General features: G+C 34.3%; 1 protein-coding gene across 2 annotated transcripts in view; it reads left to right on the top strand.

Annotated features, from left to right (window-relative positions):
- The window catches only part of LOC116341905 (carbonic anhydrase-related protein 10), a 78184-nt gene that overhangs the window by 22823 nt on the left and 33613 nt on the right, over positions 1–21748 (top strand). For both annotated transcript variants that reach the window (XM_031769252.1, XM_031769253.1), the window contains exon 2: positions 18143–18190. In XM_031769252.1, coding sequence (XP_031625112.1) covers positions 18143–18190 — 48 coding nt within the window. The remainder of the gene's footprint in view (positions 1–18142; positions 18191–21748) is intronic.

Raw genomic sequence — 21748 nt, 5'->3', positions numbered from 1 at the left:
TTGACACGTTCAATTAAAGCAAATGGAGATAAATGTTAATTAAATTAATAAATAAAATGCAGTGAACGTAACGGAAAAAAATGCTGACTGTTTCATAGATCAAGAAAAAAAGTTCGGTTTGTTTTTCTTCGTGCCCTTCAATCTAGTTTTCGCTTGCATCGAAAATTTTAATTCGCAGTTTTGTTTTTGTTCAAACCAGCGAGCTAGTAGTGAATTTGCAACATTTTCGCTGTCTCGTGTTTGGTTCATAGTACCTCGGCATTCCCACCGAACGGATTATCGGATTATAAAATATGACTGTTTTTTTTTATTCATTGCTTTCAACAACGGTGGCTAAATTTCGATTTTCCATTTTCGAGTGTATTTTTTTCTGTTTTTTTCCTACTGTCAAGCGACCGCTTTTAGTTTCAGTTTGTTTGTGACACCGAAAAACAATCTCGGCTCGCAAAATCGACGCGTTACACAGAGTGTATACTCATGTCGAACATTATGCTATGTTTTTATTTATATCATATTTTATTATTATTTCGTGCTTGTCGAACATTTTGCAACCGGTATGAATTCCAAATGCATGTCTGTCGTTTAGTTTCATTTATATGTCGCGCCACATTTACGCAACTACTTCACCGACCGTCAACTTGTTTTTTTTTTTTGTGTGAATGTATTTATCGTTTGTGCACTTCGTCATGTCATTTCCAATTCGGCTGGAAAATCCGTTCGGCCAATTCAGTTCAATCGTGTCGCCGATTGAAAATGTCAAACTATTTGGAATTTTTGAATAAAGATTTATCGCTTCGTTTCATTCATCCTTCACACAAAAAAGGGTCACAATTTACGCTCCGCTTGTAATACCCGAGTGAATTTCAATGTCAATCAGATAGTGGAACCTTGGATTTTATTTACGAGTATTTAGAGCCGTAAAAAACTCGCGGCCGAATATCCAGAATCCACAAACTATACTGGACGCAATAGACATAACACCGGGGTTTAATTTGGTTATTTCATTAAAATCCCATTTGAAATCGAACCTGTGAATAACCCACAAAAAAGTATCAACAACGAAAAAAACGGAAAATAAACAAGTTAAAGCAATTTATTATCGGCGTTGAAGTTGATAATATTATTATCGTGGATTCGAATTTGGTGCGCGAGCTGTATTTTTCACGGAAGGAATTTCCAGCGGCATAACCGAAGGCTTCGGTCCGAAGCAACAACAAATGCGGCAGCAGCCAAAAAAAAAATGAAAATCCATGTTTGAAAGCGTCTATATTTTGCGGAATACCACAAAGCGTCAATTTGTTTTATAGAGTGAATAATATTTTCGGTTGTATACATGCATGGATATATATTTGAATGGAAAATGTTGCATTGAAATGCGATAGGTAAAACGATTACCATCGAACCAGAAAAGCTTTATGAGCGCTTAAAGGAATATAAATACAGAAAAATACACACGATTTCCATTCACAACATTCATACTCACTCACATGTTAATACATCCATATTCACAATACCATCATATATTGCGTGCTACCATGAGCAAATATGTATACAATATTTAATGTTGGATACACGAATGGTGTGTGCTTTTTTGTTTGTCTTCTTCATGTTATGAATAACAAAAAAACTCACGAAATTTGGCTAAATGGAGAACAGAGTGGAAACATCATAAGTGATAAAGATATATCATATATTTTTTTGGTTTGCGAAACCTCATATCGGCTTCTTTTCATGACGCTTCAAAATGAAATGCCAACGTAATTTGAGCACTTGAATCAATCAACGAAATATTTCGTTGTCTCTATTATTTACATTTTGTGAAAGATGATACTTTGATATACATTTTCACTCTATTTGGGTCTTAAACACTTGATTATAACCGAAAACTGATGTTCAACACCACAAGCTAACTAATAGAAAAACCAAATTGAAAACTTGTAAAAACAAAAAAATTGAAAACTTATGGACAAGAACTACAATGGGCCGCATGAAATTGGTTAAAGATAAGATAAAAAAATAATAGATCAAACTACCTCTTTGTTGAAGTGAAATTTCGCTGAAATTCAATGGGAACCTATCATAATTTTCTTCTTGGTCTTGTTTTGTACCGATAGATGTTTACAAAAGTGAAATCATCAAAATGTATATCGTTCGACATTGGAGACAAAAAAAAAATGGTTTTAATGAACATAACTTTCGAATCAACACTGTAGAGTCTATAGTTTGAAAGGCTTTTCGAATAATATAAGCCAAACAAAATAGCGGCCAACATCATGAACATTGTTCAATAATGAAAAATGTCCCCGTTGAAAAAACATCTACCCTTTTTTCGCCAAAAGTCCGCTGGATATTTTTCCATTCAATATGAAATGCATTCGGGGCAGGCATCTGACTGCAAGTTAACCAAATGTTCGAGCTAATAAAAGCATGAAAAAAATGTGATTTTTCCTCTATCTTGTTAGCATATTTTTTCCTTCTATGTAAACATCGTATCTCATTAAAGTCACATAAATTCGTTATGTTTTCATTCTTCTTCCCACTTTATTTTTCTTCAGTCGGATTTTTTGTGTGCAGAAAATTGCAAGCTGCGTATTTTTCATTTATTTGTCATTAAATATTCACTCGGCTGTTTACAATTGTTGTTCCACGCCGTGTTGAAAATTGAAGTGAAAGTGCATATTTCTTTATTTGACTGTAGTCATTTGTATTTGGCTGGCCCCAACAGAAAGAATCGTTTTTATCACTTTTTTATACATAGTGAAATGATTGTGTTTGTCTTTAACCAAAGTCATGAACATCCACTGTTGAGTAAGACAAAAATCACTTCTTATTTATTTGACTTTGTTTAATAACAAGAAAATAGTGAATGACAAATTTCAGACGAAGAAAAAAAAAACAAAGTTGAATAGATAAATTTAATAAAGCCAAGTGAAAGTTAAAAAGCGACATTGTTTCCACTGTCGTTGGCGGCTGCCGCTGCTGTGTGTATGTCACAGGCAGCAGAAAAAAGGCAACACGGTGATGCGTTGTAGGTTATAAATTATGGCAATAGATACTACCGCCCATAATTCTCTTATTATCTACATTTTTTTGTAAATAAAAATCGTTTTTGCTTACTTCATAACATTTTTTCAGCTCCTTCGGCTTTTGCAGCATCCTTTTTTATTCGTATACATTGTTGTTTTTATTTGCATGTAAAAGAGAATCTTGGTGGCTGCAGTTTTTGCAGCCAGCTTTCACCGTTTTCTTTACGCTTTTCTGGTGCCGTTGTTGGCATTCCATTCTTACCGGATAATATGTCATTTTATAAAATATTTATTGTTGTTGTTCGTTAGTAAGCATTTCCATCTTATTTTTGAGGATGAGCAGGGGACGAAGACAACGACAGCAGTACTTGATTCGCATCGTCTGTTATGTTTTCGATTTTTTTTTTTGCGCTATTCACTCGTTCGTTCGTTTTCTCCTCCATTCGCTCACTCTCTTAATGTTCATTATGAGCAATAAATAATGTGATTTCAAGTTGAGCAACAGCAAAATATTTAGTGTTTATTTTTCTCGCTACGCTAAACTGTCTACCACCATCAAATGCCATATATTAACTTATAGTTAACATTTCATGTTTCGGGGTATTTTTCGGCGCGCTCGCGCCCCAACGACGATGCAAATACACCGTGGAAAAAAAGAATTGCAATCCGAACATTTTGCTTGAAAACATGAAAGGCGTTAATATTAGCACGTACCGTGAGCGAAACAGAAAAAGTGTAGCACATGGAATTTATATTTTTGGTGGCGGCGTATTCGTTAAAAGTCAGGAAGTACGGCGAAGAGGAAAATCCGAGATGAACTCAAGGAAATGGAAGCAATGGCTTCTTACAAAAATATGTGTTTACAGCCGTTCGCCTCTGTGTGAGCATCACCGTTTGCACAGCAATATTTTTTTGACCATTATTTCGAAAGCGTTTCTTCGCAGCACATCCCAAGAATGAGATCTTTTTCACATTTTTTTTGCTCTCTCTCTCTGCTATGAATTGTGTATTTCGGAAATGTGAAATATTAAAAACGACAGAACATTTCAAAAGTTATTTGTATAGAGTGAGAGCGAAAATTCGTAGTGACATAGAGAGGGTGAGAAAGAGTGAAAAAAAGAGAGAAAATGGGCGTTTAATAAAAAAATGCATTTTCTCTGTAGTAGAATTCCTATTAAATCGCAACTCAAAGATGCTTTCATTTCTATATCGAATGTAGAGCAGAGAAAAAACAACATTGAACATTGACAATTTTTGTATTCATTCATTTTTCTGAATAACATTCAAATGTGAAAAATGTTGAATTTCATTTTTTTCCCGATATAAATATCCATTGATGAATATTCATCAATCGCAAATAATCAGAAAAATCAGAGAAATACATTAACTAGAAATCCCTTGATTGGTTGTTGACACTGCCATTCATACATTGATAGAAGTCATCAAAAGCCTCCAAGTGATTAATATAAATCATCATATGTTTTTTTGTTATCTACTTTGTGAAAACTTCCAGCGCATTCGACCTGAGTATGGTAATTGATGGATTGTGCGTGCTTGCATTGGAATGGAATTAATGAATCGACGGGATTTTCGACGAAAAAAAAAACGATGATCGATATAATTCAACCACGACAAAACTCTCGCCCATTTTCAAATGAATAGATTTCTACCTTTATGAATTGAAATGCGGTTGTTCAAAGCGCCCATTTCCATATCAAGTTTATATTCGACAGAAATAAATACAAAATCCAACCATTTTTCATTGGTTTCATAAAAGGTAACGCGTTGAATCGAATCCACAACATTTCCCATCCATTCACTTGGAATGAAAACACAACAAAAAAAACTTTTCATTTGAGCTCGAAGGCTGTTTGTTTTGTTTCTGTAATTTTGCAAGCAATTTCACATGAAAAAAAAACGAGCTCCAGTGCACACATATCGCTCCCATGGTGTGATGCATGGCGTATACATATCAATAATTTACTCTCAATTTCACCGTAAACATTCACATATTAAACTCAGTTTGTTGTCGCACCAAAACTTTTTACATTTTACCCATTCATTTCATTCTGAATGGAGTAATTTTTGGTTCGTTATTGTGTTTTTCTCATTTAGACACTATTTTCGAAACAGGCACACACACACACACAAAATGAAAACAATTCATACACAATTTGATTGAATCAAGGCAAAACACACAGCGAAAAATGAAAATGTAATGGTCAATGGAGGGAAAAAAATATATAAATATGAAAGCACATGCACTGTTGGTTACCACTGTTATAAAATATGTGGTAATATGCTTAATGAAATATTAATCACATCGCATTACATGCAAAATTAAAAAAATGGACATGACTAAAGGGATTGCGTTTGCATATGGTTACACTCATGGTATGTGATTCGATTTAAGAAATTTACCGCCAAACGCGTTCAAATGTAATGTTCATATCCTAATTGGATTGTTTTGACGCGCACCGACCGCTTTTCAACTGTCGACTGGGATGTTGCATGCAATGACAGACACCAGACTATGGGTCAACGGAAAATAGTTCTGCATTTTATATTTCGTTCATTGTCGTTCTGTCCAAAAAAAGCTATGTAAGTCCAGGACAAAGAGAATCGAAATCACCAGGCAATATATTGAATTAACTGCTCAGTTGAGCTGACAGTACTTTAGCCAGCTAAATGGGCTAAAACAATAGACGTTATTGTTTTAATGATGAATCACTTTTCTTGTTTTAATAGAAGTGATTGTTCATTATAACAATAACTTCTATTGTTTGAGTCCATTTAGCTGGCTAGCGTACTGTCAGCTCAACTGACCAGTTAGTTCAATATATTGTCTGGAAATCACACAGTAATTCAGGAGCCCGAATAAACTTGTACAAAAGCACTGCAGAGATTGAACACAATATTAAGTTAATATGATTAACAAACTGAAACTACATATTATAGTTTGGGGCGGCCATTGTCAATGTTCGATAAATAATAGAAGAAAAACGTGCGCACAATACAAAACACATAATTCGACCGCAATTCATGTTTTCGGCTGATTTGGAGTAGACAACAAATTTATAAGTTTTACCCTCCGATCATCGGCTTTGTCGCAGCTCTTATTTCCATTATTAAGTTCATCGAACTGAGTGCCAAAAATGAATGAGATATGAGCGAACTAAAGTAACACAATTGTATCATTGAACTACGTTTATTCTCCTCTTCAAAAATCGATATTTCGGAAACAATAGTCAAATTTGTTTATTTGAATTGCTTACATATTTAATTTTATATAGAAAACTACCATAAAATTGTCACTCGATTTCATTCAGCATAGACAGCGAGTTATAAAATATGGCGAACAAAAAAATGTGGCTGCATGCAGAGCCCATCGCGCTGACTACCATTATCTAAGCGATGAGCATTGCCAATGGCAGAGTAAAAATAACAAAGCACTTCAATAAAAATCAATCAATCAATTTCCGTGGCGTTTTTTTACCCCGTTGCATGTCGCATACATACAGTTCTTCCTATTTTTTTTGTCAACTGTTTTGAGTACCTCTCAATCGACAGTGAGCGCGCACCCGCTCGTTTCAATAACCATGAACACTTTTATATGATGGTTTTGTTTATGCGCTGCTCAATGAAATATGTTTAACAAAACATTTGCTTTGTTCTTCTCAACATATTTTTTTTTTTCATTCGCGTGACGCTTTCGCCGAAATGGTTTTTTATTTTTTTTTATTCGTTGATGTCTGTCACATTCTATATAGTTTTTTTGAGGTTGCGTGAGTGCATAGTTTTTGTACTTGAAATTTTTGCCATTGAAATTCAATTGGGTACGTTGATTAAAAGCCGAATGGTATAAAATGCTAAAAAAAGCCATTGGAAACACTTTCACAAAAAAACAATTCAGGAATCGACCAGTTTTTGACAACCGAAAGAACAACAAAGTTCATCTGCGAAAATGATTCGACCGCGAAAAAAGTCGACTTTTGAATAAATAAATAATAAATGAATAAGCCGCCCAGTGTTGGCATGGATCGTACAGTTTTTCTGTCTCTGTTTTGCTTGCTCTTGTTGAACTCTCGCTTTTTAATTAATTCATTCGGTTACAGATGCTTTTTCTTGCTATTGAAAACGATACGCCGTCAAAAGTGTAGAAAATACCGTAAAACTTGATTCGAAAATAAAACAAATGCTCGTGAAATTGAGAGAGCGCGACTTTTGACATCATCATCATTTACTCTCGAGACATACTTGCAAATAAAATAGATGCAAAATCAAATTTAAAATCATGCAAATTTAATTCAATTATGAATCACATTGTTGAAATCAATAAATTGTCTTGTTTTTCTATTTCAATTCAGTCAGGAATTTCTCATCGTCGTTCGTTTAAAACTCAAAATGTTCAATGAACCGAGCGCGAATGCAATTTGCCATTGAAAAGGAATCTGTGGCATAATTTACGATTTTTTTTCGTCAAAAATTGTGCGTTCGTTTTTCGATTCCGAAGAGGGTATTCATTATCAAATTTATGGATTTTTGGCCTGTGATGTGTTGACGTGCCAATTTTCATGCGTATTAAATAAATAAACATTGCGTTGAATTCGTAAGGCTAAAGAAATTGAAAATGCGTGCTCAGTTACAATAAAGATTGGACGGCGTGCATAAATAAATAAGAAAAATCGTATTGATTCAATATTATGGCGAATGTAAAAACCAATCGAATCGATAGGCGGCAATTAAATTAAATCAATGCTGTTACACGCATTGACGACAACAACGAAGACGACGACGACAATGATGTCGATGCGTAACGCAATAAATTCAAATTATTGTTGCTGAAAATTACACACAACCATCCACCGTGCCACCGTAGCAATTTTTCGATTTTCCTATTCGCAAAGCCGATTCGTTTGACGCACGTAAGAGTGTACAATTTGTTTTCTTTTTTTGTTTTGCTTCACGATGAATCGTTAGATTTGCATAACTCGCGGTTTAATGATGTTTATTACATTTCACTGCATTCATTTCATCTTTGCCACTCGACTTGAGTCGATCGCTCGAATATGACGATACAATTTCAGCATGTTATTTATACATTTCCGTTCTATTTGCACATTTCGATAACACATTACATACAATTTTCCAAAAAAGATGGCTTCGCGATGGCGTTAGTTCTTTATAATAGCCTCAATATTGTTTGGTAAAATACATTGCGATCGCAAAAAATGTGCTTTGCACAGATAATTTGAGAGCTAAATCAATGCAAATATATTTTGTTGTAAGTTTGAAGAAAGTAATCTCAATTGAAATGATGGCAAAAATAACTTCTCTTACCTACCTATATATTCATTTGTCGAGAGACTTCCGAAAAAGAAATATTCTTTCAGAAGAAAAGTGATATTCTTTGAAGTTTCAAAGAACTTCCTTGAAATGCCTGGACATTTCACATCCAATAGTTTTCCATTCTTCTGCATAAACCAGTAATGTGCGAGCTACATTTTACAGAGAGGGGTGATTTTTCAAAAACCAAAAATTCTCTAGCAAATCAAACAAATTTTCGTTTTTTTTTTTTTTTTTTTTTTTTTGGAAGTCACTTTTTGAGGCGAAAATCCCTAGCAAATCGAAAGAATTTTCTCCGCGAAACAAATCTCTCGGAACCAAAAACCCTAGCAAATTTAAAGAATTCTCCTCAATTTTCTACATTGATGAGCGAAAAAAAAAAAAAAAGGTCTTCAATTTTTTTAATAAAAAATCTAGCAAATTCCAATAATTTTTGCGAAAAAATTTTTCCCCCCCAAAGCCCGGGGGGGGGGGGGGCAAAAACCCCCCCCCCCTTCGCACATTACTGGCATAAACGTTACTATTCTGAGAATTCAAAACGAATGAGATATTAAATACATGTCCATTTTCGAATATTACTCACTTCATAAATATTACTGAATTTTCCTCAAACATTTAACTTTTATGTATTTAAAAACTAAACTTCAATTTAAATAGAGTTTCTAATAGAGATGTTATTAAATAAAATTAAAATAAATAGTTATTATTATTATTATGGTGGTATCATGCAGAAAAGTTTCGATATAAGTTCACTAGAAGTGATGAACATCATTTTAAATACACTTTCAATTAGGACTTTTAGCATTTTATGAAAATGGATGGAAAGAGTGAGATACATGGAGATATGGAAAGATATATAGTTCAAACCATTGTTTCAAATTTGTCTAAATTGCAAATGAGAACTTTACTCAAAAAACTCAAAGAGTGCTTTTGATCTAAACATGTCTGGAGTTTTACTGCTATGAATTAAGCGTTGATGCACGTCTACCTTTCTGAGAAAAGTGTAAAGTTTTGTAATTTTCTGTTGTTAAATAATTTTACTGAGTTGAAAATTGTCCTGTATTTTATTTTGTTCTTATGCTTAATGATTGTTTTTTCGTAGATTAGAGGAGAGAAAAAAAAACTAGGAAAAACATAAATCGAAAATGATTATGAACAATCTCGAAGTTGAATGTGAGCAAAGTTTCATTTCGATGAAGGATGATATGAAACTATTGAGTTTCGAAAGTTTGTAATTTTCCGATGTGATTAAATCCATCATGTCTTTATTCTTTTATAATGAAATGTTGCTACTATACAGTATACCTCAGTAATGTGCAGTAATGTGCGGAGTGTGGTAATAGATATCACCCATTTTTCATTAGATAAAAATGAAAATGTCAACATTATAAGTGAATCTTCTCTGCTCTTTATTTTTGAGAAAAAAAGATAATTCCCTGAGAATTTAAGCATCTTGTGTGGATGAATAGATTAGTGTGTGGAGAAAAATTGTAATAGAAATTTCTCGTCGCGAAGGCCAGAGATCTATTGCAAAACTATCCGTGGAGAAGTAAATACAGTTCATTCTGACTGATGAACAAAATCATTCGTAGGTCGCATCTCTTTCTCTCACTTACGGATATTTCTGTAAGCAAGAGAAGGAGGTGGGATGCGACGTGCTGTTTTTCCTCTAAGCCTCTCATATCCCTAAAATATTTCAATGTGAGCGATTAAAAGTTTTAAAAAACTGAACAATTGAAAAAGAAATGTTGTTTGATTTCATCCAAAACTAAATAGACAAATACGAATCCGTAAATTACATGTTGATGTCGGTAGTTTTAATTTTTTGTTCGGAAAAGTTTGGATGTATTACTCGTATGACATCATCGTTGTCGTTGTTCTCATCCAGTTTGCCGCACAAAATCGCAAAGTTTAATTGGTTTTGTACATAACATAGCTGGCATGTTTCAGATGTCAAAGAATGGAATTTGTGGAATGATAACTTGGTCACATCTCACCTTTAACAACCCTATAATCAGCTCGTTCCATCTCTCAATCTATTGCAGAACTGATGTGTCATGATGTAATTAATGATTTTGGTATTTTATTTAATCGATTCGATACACGCTAAAACCGCAAACAAACAAACAGCATGAATTTGATATGCTTAATGATTGATATATCCGTGCATATATGCTGTATGACATCGAAACGCTCAAAATATGTGATAAATGACATGAATTTGGCGATGAAATCATTTCAAGAATTTCTATTATTAAAGTAATAAGACATATTTTATGAGTTTGGTTTTATTGGCACAACTTTGCGCGCGCTTATAAATATTTTCGATGAATTACATACCAGCAAACAATCCTCACAGACAAGAAGAGCAAAGAAGAAAAAAACACCCCGAACAAATCATGTGTTTGTTGGCAACAGCATGAAAATAGCAAGAGAGTTTATCTTGTTGTGATGTGATCCTGTTAATTGCTGTGAGTAATTGCTTTGTCAATCCATTAATTGTGTTTTCAATTTTGTCATTATCGATAAAATTTTATCGACATGCTTTAACAACTCCAAATTACAACTCGCACATGCACAGTTCGAAGGAAGCTCACATTTCAGAGCTCTTTTTCGCGACACAACAATTTGGCTCTTCTTTGTCGTAAGAACAGACGGCAATTGTGTGCGGATGGTGAGGGTGGCTTTAAATCGGCAATAAATTTGTTTTATCGTTGTTGATGACTTGATTTTATTGGATTTTTGTTCTCAAACTCCATAGTTAAAGTTTTGAAAAATATCTCAATGGAAAATGTGCGCCACATTAAAGTTCTCGACAAAAAAAGGGGAAGCATTTGCCATAATGTAAAGAATAAAAAAAAGCGATAATGATATACCACACCAAAAAACCGGAAAATTAATTGCAACGGATTATAAAAAGAAATTAACGCACATTTATACCATAAGTCGTTTTAATTTCATGCTATTAAAAAAAAAATTCACGTAATTACCGATTACAAAACCCCGTGAAGTTCTTTTTCATCTATTGTGATTGTTTCGGCAAAATGACAAGCGTTTGATTGATACAAAATGTATGTTTGTTACACACATCCACACCCTTATTCTCTCTCTCTCTCTCTCTCTCTCTCTCAGTTTCACAAACAATAAAAGCATTCTTCCATCATCAACATGGCAATCAATAAAAATTGACCACAATCATTTGTTCGAAGAAAATTAATTGAAATAAATTTGGCTTTTTATGGATGCCGATAAATGGTCGTCGTTTATAAGCGTCATTATTCGAAGTAAAATTGGGGCGCAATTCGCTCCATTCATTTTTGTTAATGGAATATATAATTTGGAATGTCAAAAATGACTTGCTAACAAGCGTTCATCTGCTTTCTAAATGGCAAAGTTTTGCAAAAGTTCGCTTCGATTATCGCATTCGCTATATATTTTATTTAATGTTATCATTTATCGTTTACATAATTGAAACATTCTTTTTTCTGGTTAATTAATGCGTGAGGAAACGTGTAATGCTATAAATGAAGCATGTAAATGGGATACGGATTGTGTGGAACGTGCGTTTGCACGTTTATACCACAAAACCGACACCAAAAGTAGCAAATGCAAACACCGTCACGACAAAGGAAAAAAGATTTCCACAAAAGGCATATGTTGAGCTAAGTGACAATGCGACGCTTTTTTTTAACTCATTGAGTTCGAACTAACAACGGGAAAACAGTGGAGTAAGTGAACGTGAAAAAAGGAATAAACGGAGAAACAATGAAACCGAGTCTATTTAACAGCAAGTAATTCATGAATAAAACAACTATTATTTATTGCATGTCGAGTTGATAAAGAGGCGAACAAAAGCCAAGTACCAAACAATAGACACATTCACCATTTTTTTTGCCTTCGACGTGACTATTTTTTTTTTCACTTCGACAAAGTGTCTTTTCTTATTATATAAACACATTGACTGCGACAACTACGTCCAAGTGAAGGAATTTCTTTTGATTCACTCACTTTATTGTATTTTTTTTGAACTGTCCTTAAATTGTTCCGTTGTACATTTGCACCTTCATTTACGTTAAGCTATTTCCGTCTGTTAATTGTTCGTTACAAAACGAAAACATTTTGACACAGTTCGTATGAGAAATTGGCTGGCAAAGTGTGAGCACTTGCAGCCACATTTCAGTGTGTCGGTTTGATAAGGGTCGCACAACAAATGGCGGCAATACAAAAGGTTAAACTGTGATTTTTCCACCGCAACCAGCATACAAGCAGGCGGGCGTAACATCAAGTTTGCGCGAACACCATCAAAAATTATGTAATGTATTTAATGGAAAGCAACACGCAGCCAGTCGACAACGTCAACCAAATTAATTGTGTAATTGAACCGTTTTATTTCATTGACGACTTTAATGAATTTTGGTGACGATTCGATGTACGGCTCTCTTTCAGTTACTTATTCGTTTGCTTTCTCTCTATGTCACACTTTTCTATTCACTCCTAACGAGAGTGTATATTTTGTCTGCTTTTCTAATAAAAAAAAACTCAAACACGCTAGCCGTGAACGAGAAATTTGTCACCCCAAAAACCGCGTGAAAATGACAGGAAAATGTTCAACAATTAGACGATTTTGCGTGGTCGATATAAATGAGTTTGAATTGCGTGCAGGGGATGAGTGAGATGGATTTCTGTATTTAATGAAATAATTTATTTGAACGATGTAAAACCGTCAGTTGCCATAAATCAATTGAATCGCGCGAAAAAGTCGATTTAACATACGGTTCGTTACATTTTATACAACGGAAACAAACTTCAACAGATCATTAATTTAATTGTAGAATGGATTTTGAGATTGGATACCAGAATTTAGCCACTCCAATCAAACCATTTCTATTCACCACAAATTAGTTTGAATCAATCATATGAACGAATTGGAACGAATATTCTTTGTTGAACCATTTGAAAAATTCTTACCAACATTATTTATAATAATATGGAATTTTAGATATATATTTTTTTACCATTACATCCGAGCCATTCCTCTTGAATGACGCGAGTATAACACAACGAACTATTGAACGAAAAATGATACGAATGACAAGGATGCAACAGTAATTATTTGCATATGATGTTTTTGTGAAGAAAGAGAGAGATAGAGCTCGAGAATGAAAGAGTGAAGAAACCGAAGTCAAGCCTTTGAAATCAATTCAAGCGCCAAGGATATATGTATGTTATTATTTCAAACAACAATTGCAAATATTCCAGAAACAAATCACAAAGAATAATAGAATGTTGAAGTATCCCATATCCTGCGATATAACAATGTTGCGATCCGAATGATTGAAATGCCATTCGCAATTGGTGAACAAAATGTATCAATAGAGAGAAATCAATATGCATTTATTCTTTTATTGATGCACAAAATGTTTATTTTTACTATATTGTACACGATTGGACCGAGAAAGTGAAGAAAAATAAACCGGTTGAGTTTCAAGCAAGAGACTGCGGGAGGAGGCTGAGACCGAGAGAGATTGTTATAATAACAATCTTTAAATTAAATATACACAATCCGTTTGAAATTCAATATTTATGAAAAGCCAAATGCGAGGAAATGTCAGAAGATGAAGCACTTGGCTTATTAAATTTCAAACAAATGAACAATGGTTGCAGAAACATCAGGTGTATTATATAATTAATGTGCATACTACCGAGAGAGAGAGAGAGAGACCGATTTTATTCCTTGTTAAAAATTGAAAATGATTTATGCAAACTTAGTTGCACATTGAAATCGAGATAGCATCACTGAATCGATACGGATACGATGAGCATAAAGAAACCGGAAAATTGTACATATCTAAACTCACGGGCGAAAAAAACGAACCAAGTTATGAAATTGCTTTATCATTTCGGAGCACGTAACTAACAATTGGAATGGACACACGGTGCAAACGAGAAAACTTGTGAGTGTTGTGAAAGAGCACAACGACTTTGATTTGAAATAATCTATTCGTACGAATAAAAGAAATTCGATGCAGCTATGAAATTCGATTTTCGAGTTTGGCTTCCCACCCCCACCCAAAAAAACACTGCGGAGCAAAAATTCGATTCGAAAAACCTTGTTGTGAACGAATGGATTTACCCTCAGTTTTTAAATTGATTATCGGTTTGCCTTTTTCACTCGCTCTCACACCCGCACACACCTTTTCGCTTTAATGCTCTCTCTTCGGTTACACCATCTCACTCAGGGTTTGCTGGTTAAACTCATAATGAAAACAATAATAGACATTAGCTTATCGACGGGAATCTGAATCCCGGTTATAATATTCTCACCAGCCAAAAAGCAACACCGGACATTGGTGCCATGTGCACCTATACACGCACACCACACATCCAAAAAACGAGCGACGAGGGAAATGAATGTATTGTTCACATATTCTCAACATACGAAAAGTTTCGCATTTTCGATTTTGCCGAGAAAAATATTTTACATTTATCGCATTGTTCCGAAAAATAGCTATCGGGTAATTCAATTGTGAACACGTAACGAAGTACATAAATGATTCTTTGTTCAAGTGCAAACTCATAGTTGTGCATAGTCAAATTAATCTCGTTTGATAGTGTGAAAAAGGCGAAAAAAATACGCTCCGTTTACACATAGACATATACAGTCGAACAAACATGGACAGCAGCAATTCAAGTGGAATTTTAAGTATTTCAAATAGTTTTTCAGACACTGCACATACAGTTGAACACACACACAGCGCACAATGGTCCAACAAATTTAGAATTTGAATGCATACTCAACTTACAGTTACTAAACTTCTGCACACAATCTGTCTATGCTCAATACCTAAAGTTGCATTAAAAAAAGAGTAAATGGCGTTCGATGGCTTTGTAACTTGGAATGCACTGTATAGAAAAGTGAAGAGAAAGTTAAATCCCAAAAATGTGCATTTAAAATTATTATTTATTTCCAACCATTCTCGTTTTTCTTCATGATATCCAATAGTTTTCTCACATTTTCAAATCAATTTTAATACAATTTATCTCTGCCAGAAAAGAAAACCAATCAAATTACGTTTTACGCATCATAAACTTTTGGTGTGATTCTAATGTCTAATCACCGCAAAAATCGAATGTTGACTGGAAGTGTTTTTCACAATTTATCTGTTTTAAGAACTTTAAATTGAATTCGATTCATTATTGGTGCACCATACATGTACGAAATCAAAACAATTACGCATTCTTCGGGGATCGCAAGCTCAGAATGATATGATCGATGAATATTTTGTCGACATGTTAATGGAAATGTTATTCATTGGTTGATAGAAGGATTGACATGCTCATTAATGGCCTTTCACCACAATTTGATCTTTGGCTTTCTTTTAGAAGAAATGTATAAAAAAGCACAATTTCATAAATGGTTTACTTTAGTTTACATGCCATTTAAAATTTTATTGTCCAAGAAGCATCAATCTTATACAAAGTGAATGACAACAACATTAAAGAATGGGAACAAAGCAAAAAACTTCTGAAATTACCTCACGGACAAATTGCATATGTGATGACAATTGGCTTTCTTTCTGGCAAATAAACTAAGTAAAACTGTAGTTTGTCCTTGTATGATTTAAGATTTTGTTTCATATTTGTGATTGCACCAACGTTTGGATGCAAAGATTTTTTGTATGCAATTTCAACGATGAAGTGGTGTGTGTGCGCAAATGGTTTTGTTTAATTCAAGTTGCGCGCATTAAATTCGCTATTCGCTTGAATATTGAGATATCGAGCACACTCACAGAAAAAAATCCGGATATTTTGAACCCAGAAATCGGTTTAAATCACAGCGGAATGATTTCTGGGTTTAAATTAACCGAAAAACCGAAAAATCGGATAAGACTTAAATTTGAGACTTTCAGTGAGACTTGAATCTGTATTTCAGCGTTCACTAAACATGAAAACTGGAAAAATCTTCAAATCGATTTTTCTCGCTTTTCCGATGGGAAATCGAGAAAAATAACGGAAATTTGGTACCCCCATTGGGGCCCTATAAAGGGAGTGGACCACGAGTGCTCAAGTTCTAGAACATTTTGGGTCAGGTCGGATCCACCTATTCCACAAGATTCATGTCCAGATCATTTCTCCTCGCTCACTCTCATACGATATCATATGATACTTTTTTCTTTGGAAAATGTTTGACAATTGGATTTCGATGCATCGTTCCCAATTTTGTCTGTTGAACTCACTCCAATTTTTTTTTCTGCGTTCGATGCTCAAACCATATTCTCCCGTCTGAATGATAAACTTCGCAACATTATTGCTGAAAACACCCATTAAAATGTTCCAGACTTTTTGGCGTGTTGGCTCTCTCTATTTTTCCTGTGCGGATAATGAAAACAAAAAAGAAGTTAGCGAAAAAAAAGATAGTTTGTGTTTGGCATCAAAATAACTTGAAGACTATTCAAAGGCCTGAGTCATGTGCTCGTTCTGAATGGAGGCGAAATAAAAACAACACCAAAAAAATCGGCACTCGTTACATGTTTATAGTCGAGAAAAATTTATATGTCCCCAATAGCAAACGACTAACGATATTTTGTATGGAAAATGGTGCACAGTTTTTGTATGTGTTGCCGTTTGTTTCGATTTTAGTGATGGAAAATATCCGCGTTGAGCCATTGTGTGCTTATTCGTTGAAAATGGATGAGAATTATGATGATGACTCATTCGAATGGTTGTGACTCGGAATCGAATTAATTGCTTGGATGCTTGCGCATTTTCTCATTCCAACTCTAACATTTTTTCCATCGCCGATATTTCTTATTCGGTTTTGCTTTATTGTCTGTGCGGTTTTACTTACATGACGTTTATCTTTTTCTTTGTAACCATAAAAACAATTCCAAGTCAGTTTTTAGCTGATACACACATTACATACTCACGACATTGAATTATGATGCGATATAAAATTTGCTGTGCGCGATTGTTTGTCGTAGAATTTCTTTTTTTCAATAATTTTTCGTTGGTGTTGTTGTAAAATGTTTGTATTTTGGTTATTGTTATCTGTTTGAGTTTTGTTTGTATCGTTTCGATGGCAGGCAACCATTGAGACACTCTCCGGGGGAGACAGCGTCACATTGATGCAACGAAATATCCGAAAAAATACTGAAATCGCAGCGCTTGCCACACATACACACACAAAGAGACAGCGACCAACTCATACATAAATGCAGACACAAATCGACAATGAAAGAAACGAAGAAAAAAATACGAAGTAGCTCCGTTTGCTGGAGTAGAATGTTTGGCGCCACATTTATTATTATATGCTCTGAATTTTCTAGATTTGTTGTTACTCTTGTTTGCTCGCTTTCTTCCGATTATTGGCATAAAATATACGGCGCCGTAAATGCTATCATTTTTATACACATTCGGAACGCTCTATCCCTTTGAATGGTTTTCTTTTGCTTGTCTCTCTTTGGTGAATCGGGTTCTGGCAACTGGAGTACTGTCGCAATGAACCGATTCATTTTTACTCGCATCTCAAGAAATCGATAGAGAAAACCATTAAATTGCATCTCTTAAGATATTAATTTTCAATGGAAATGTCGTAATTTGCTGAGACTTAACGGTTAAATGATATCGATTCATTTCACCCACAAATGGATTTCCATGATAATTTACCGAAGCTATGGAAAATAATTTTCATCTTCTTGCATGTACTCTTTTTTTCTTCGTAAAGACATTTTACTGATATATCGATTTTGGTTTTTCTTCTCTCATTACAGACACAGCAGCCAGTTGGGAAGAATGGTGGACATACGATGGCATTTCAGGTAAATACACATATTTCTGGGTGAATGCACCGGAAACCTGGATCTTTTCCCTTGATATTCATAAATTTTTGAGTCAACATCGAATAAAAAATGATATTGCGATTTCCGTTATCATCGGCATTTATGAATTATTTTTCACACACCAAAAAAGAAACAAACTATTATATCAGTTTATAACTATGCAACTTTGGTTCCATTTGTGTTTTAAAAAAAAAAACAATTTTTCCACTTTTTTCCCATTTGTTGAAAAAGGTCACGATAAATTTTATGCATAAACCAATTTTGAATATGAACGACAATGAAATTATGCATGCACAAAAAAATAAATGACAAATAAACTGAAGTTTGCAACAAAAAAATAAATAAATAATAAGAGCGAGAGTTACACCGCCGGTACATGAAAATGTAACCGGGTCAATTAATCGTCGACGCTAAATAAATTTGACCGAGTACAAAAGTTTTTCAAACATATTTAAATAAAAAGGATGCGAAAAACTGCATGAAAAAAGTATAGTTGGAAATAGTAAATCTGAACGAGACCCGTGGAATGGTTACATTATACTAATTGGAATGTGCGCAACTGAAATTGAGAAGAGTCTCGCTATTATTTTGATACTATTTTCCGTCCATTTTTTGCTCTGTCGACAATTTTGATATATAAAAATCAGATTGAAAACTCGGCACCAACGCATTCGACATTGTGAAATATGCCAAATTCAATCTGCAAGTGTATAAATCACTCATAAGGCTAAATGGAATTTTTCACTACAATTCGTATTTTTTAGTACATCGAATTTAGCCTCTAGTTATGAATGTACAATTTCTGCATTGAGAACGAAATTTTCACGTTGAATTTTGTGCATTTTTTTAATTCGGCAAATTGTGCATCATCAGATGCAAATCATCCGTGAGTAATTATCGATTTGAAGGGGAAATTGCATGCTACATTGAGCCAGTCGAACTGTAAACCCAAACTTAATATCCATTGACATTGATGCATGTTTCTGCCTATTGAACTGGGTGTATATGCAGTTCGTTTTTTACTGTCTGTCTGGTCAGCCAATATTTTAAAAAAATCAAATGGGAGAGAATTTTGCAGAGGCAAAAAAAGGCCGAGAATGAGAGAGAAAATAACTAGAACGGAATTCTGTAGTTTGTAATTTTTTTCATTAAATACCATTCCATGTTAAAATGTTAGATCAGTGTAATAATACACGGTGAATGGTTGCTTTTTAGTTTTTGCACTTGTATATACATGTATTATTTCCGAGCTGTTGTTCCGAGGGTGTAATTTTTATTATTTCATCGAATATATTGCGATTGCTTTTTATTGGCCAGGCACGATGAAATTAGTGTTTGTTGTTATGATTCATATAATATTTGTTTATTGTCGATTTGGCAAGTTTTTTGGCAGCATGAGATTTGTTTGCATTGTCAACGATAAGCCACATCATATTTGGCTGTAGTTTTGTCATCCAGCCACTAAACAAACACACAACAATACATTTAGCCAAATTGATTTTTGGTTCTCGAATTTATAATAACCAGTCAAAAATGCATTACAATCGATTTTTCGACTTGGAGTTCGGTGAATAGCCAGACAGTCGGACACTGGGGCGAAATAAATTTTCCACATAAAATTCGAGTTTTTTTTTCCTTTGAAACCACGATGTGTTGCGAAAATTTGCGTTGATATTTCAATTGGTGGATAAAAATTCCCTTTTTTTCACTTAAAACTCAACTTCTGAATGAAGACAATAATCAAATCCTTTCCAAAAAGATAAATGTCATGGCATTTAAAAGTGCATCGGCAAAGATTTAAAGTCAATGAATTCAAATGGCAAAATCACATGTAGGAAAAACTTTGATAAAAAATGGCGATCTTTTTTCTGCTTAGCCTTGGAGAATGTTATTGAGTTAAATAGAGGACAAACAAACTAGTTTTTCTCTCTCGTCAACGTATGATGAATGAGCTGCACTTTATTTAATGTAAGTGTTGAGCATAATACACAGTGTTAACGATATCGGGCGAAGGGGAGTGAGAGCAAAAAAGTAGATAAAAAGGAAAATGACACTGCCATAGAAAGTGATTTTGGTTTCGAAGAGCAAAAGTGGAAAAAGCAAAATGTTATGTATGCAGCAAACTAGCAAAAGAACAGAAGTGGGGCAGAAAAAAAAACTAATTTTCCAAAGTGAAAACATGCCGTTTTGTCTCTCCATTGTGTTCTGTGTGTTATTGCAGTAAAGTTGGCATAAAGCTGGACTAATAATAATAATGACACTAAAAGTGGTCATTTTGTAGCACATAATGTTTACACCAATGGAACATATGCACGCATTCGCGCGTTTCAAAGAGTACAGCGGCGAGAATGGGGGAAAAGTAACTGAGAAAAAAATGATGACAAAGGAAACATGGATCTAGTTGTAAAAAGAACAAACCGCTTACATGCAATGGGTATGAACGAAATGAGCATGCAACCACACATACATGGCACGAAAACGCGTAAAAGGATGAGCTCAAGGCTGGCTGGTGTGAATGAGGAAAATGCTGACCTATTCGTCGTTTTCTTTTCTAAATTGTTGGATTTCTTTCAATGAGTGAAGTGATTTGATGTGGTAGCAACGGTGCGGTTAATTCACAAACAAACAAACAAAAATATATAGAAAAGATTGAATAGATCCTTTCAAATGGCCAGTTGGCTACAATCAAAAGGCTTAACATAAACCATGTTCGTAATGTAATAAAGTGAATGGTTCTTTTTTATATATAGATCCATTGTAGACACGTACATCTCAAATGTTCTTTATGAAATAATTTTTATCCAGAACACATCTCGCCGCAAGTGGTTACCAGTAAATCCATAATAATACACATGAAGTGTGTGTGTTCCAATGAAAACATTCCATTTTATGAAAACAACCATACATACCATTGCTAAATCCACAAATGCCAACTGTAATATTCTAAATTTTTTACGGAACATTGAAGCATCCTCCGCTGTGTGTATATGTAATGACAAAAGTGCTGTAATCTGTGAAGTGGCTTTTGCCTCCTTCTCTCCCTTTTCTCTTGCTCTCACATGATAAAAACAATGTATCCGCATTATGTATTATCCGCAAATGCATTTCATTAATGTTTCGAACAAATTATTGAAATTACCAACGAAATTCTTCAATCAAATTGACGGTAATGAAAACTTTGTCGAGAAAGTCGGATGCAGGAGTGTGAGTGCGACGAACCAACTGAAAATAACTCATTTTTTTGCCATTGCCGTAGTCATGGCAAAAGTCAACAATGCTAATAATTCAACGCATTTATCCAAAATGCTGCCACTTAAAACAAAAGAAAACTTCAAACAGATTTGTCAGTGCAAACATTTTCCGGTTACCAAATCAAAGCAACGACGATGATGACAACGATTTTCCTTACACTTTTCGCACTCGGCTAAGAGATTTTGGGATTTTCGTCTTTTTCCCATTGTTTTCTCACCAACACTTTCCATATTGCTAAGTTTGAGTATTTCATTCTTGTTCTTTTTCCCTCGCCATTTCTCTCTC

Source organism: Contarinia nasturtii, unplaced genomic scaffold, assembly GCF_009176525.2.
Source record: "Contarinia nasturtii isolate CC-2019 unplaced genomic scaffold, AAFC_CNas_1.1 Cnas_scaffold_810, whole genome shotgun sequence".
Classification (NCBI taxonomy): Eukaryota; Metazoa; Arthropoda; class Insecta; order Diptera; family Cecidomyiidae; genus Contarinia; species Contarinia nasturtii.
Note: the sequence above shows the minus strand (reverse complement) of the source record. Positions and strands in the feature narration are given on the sequence as shown.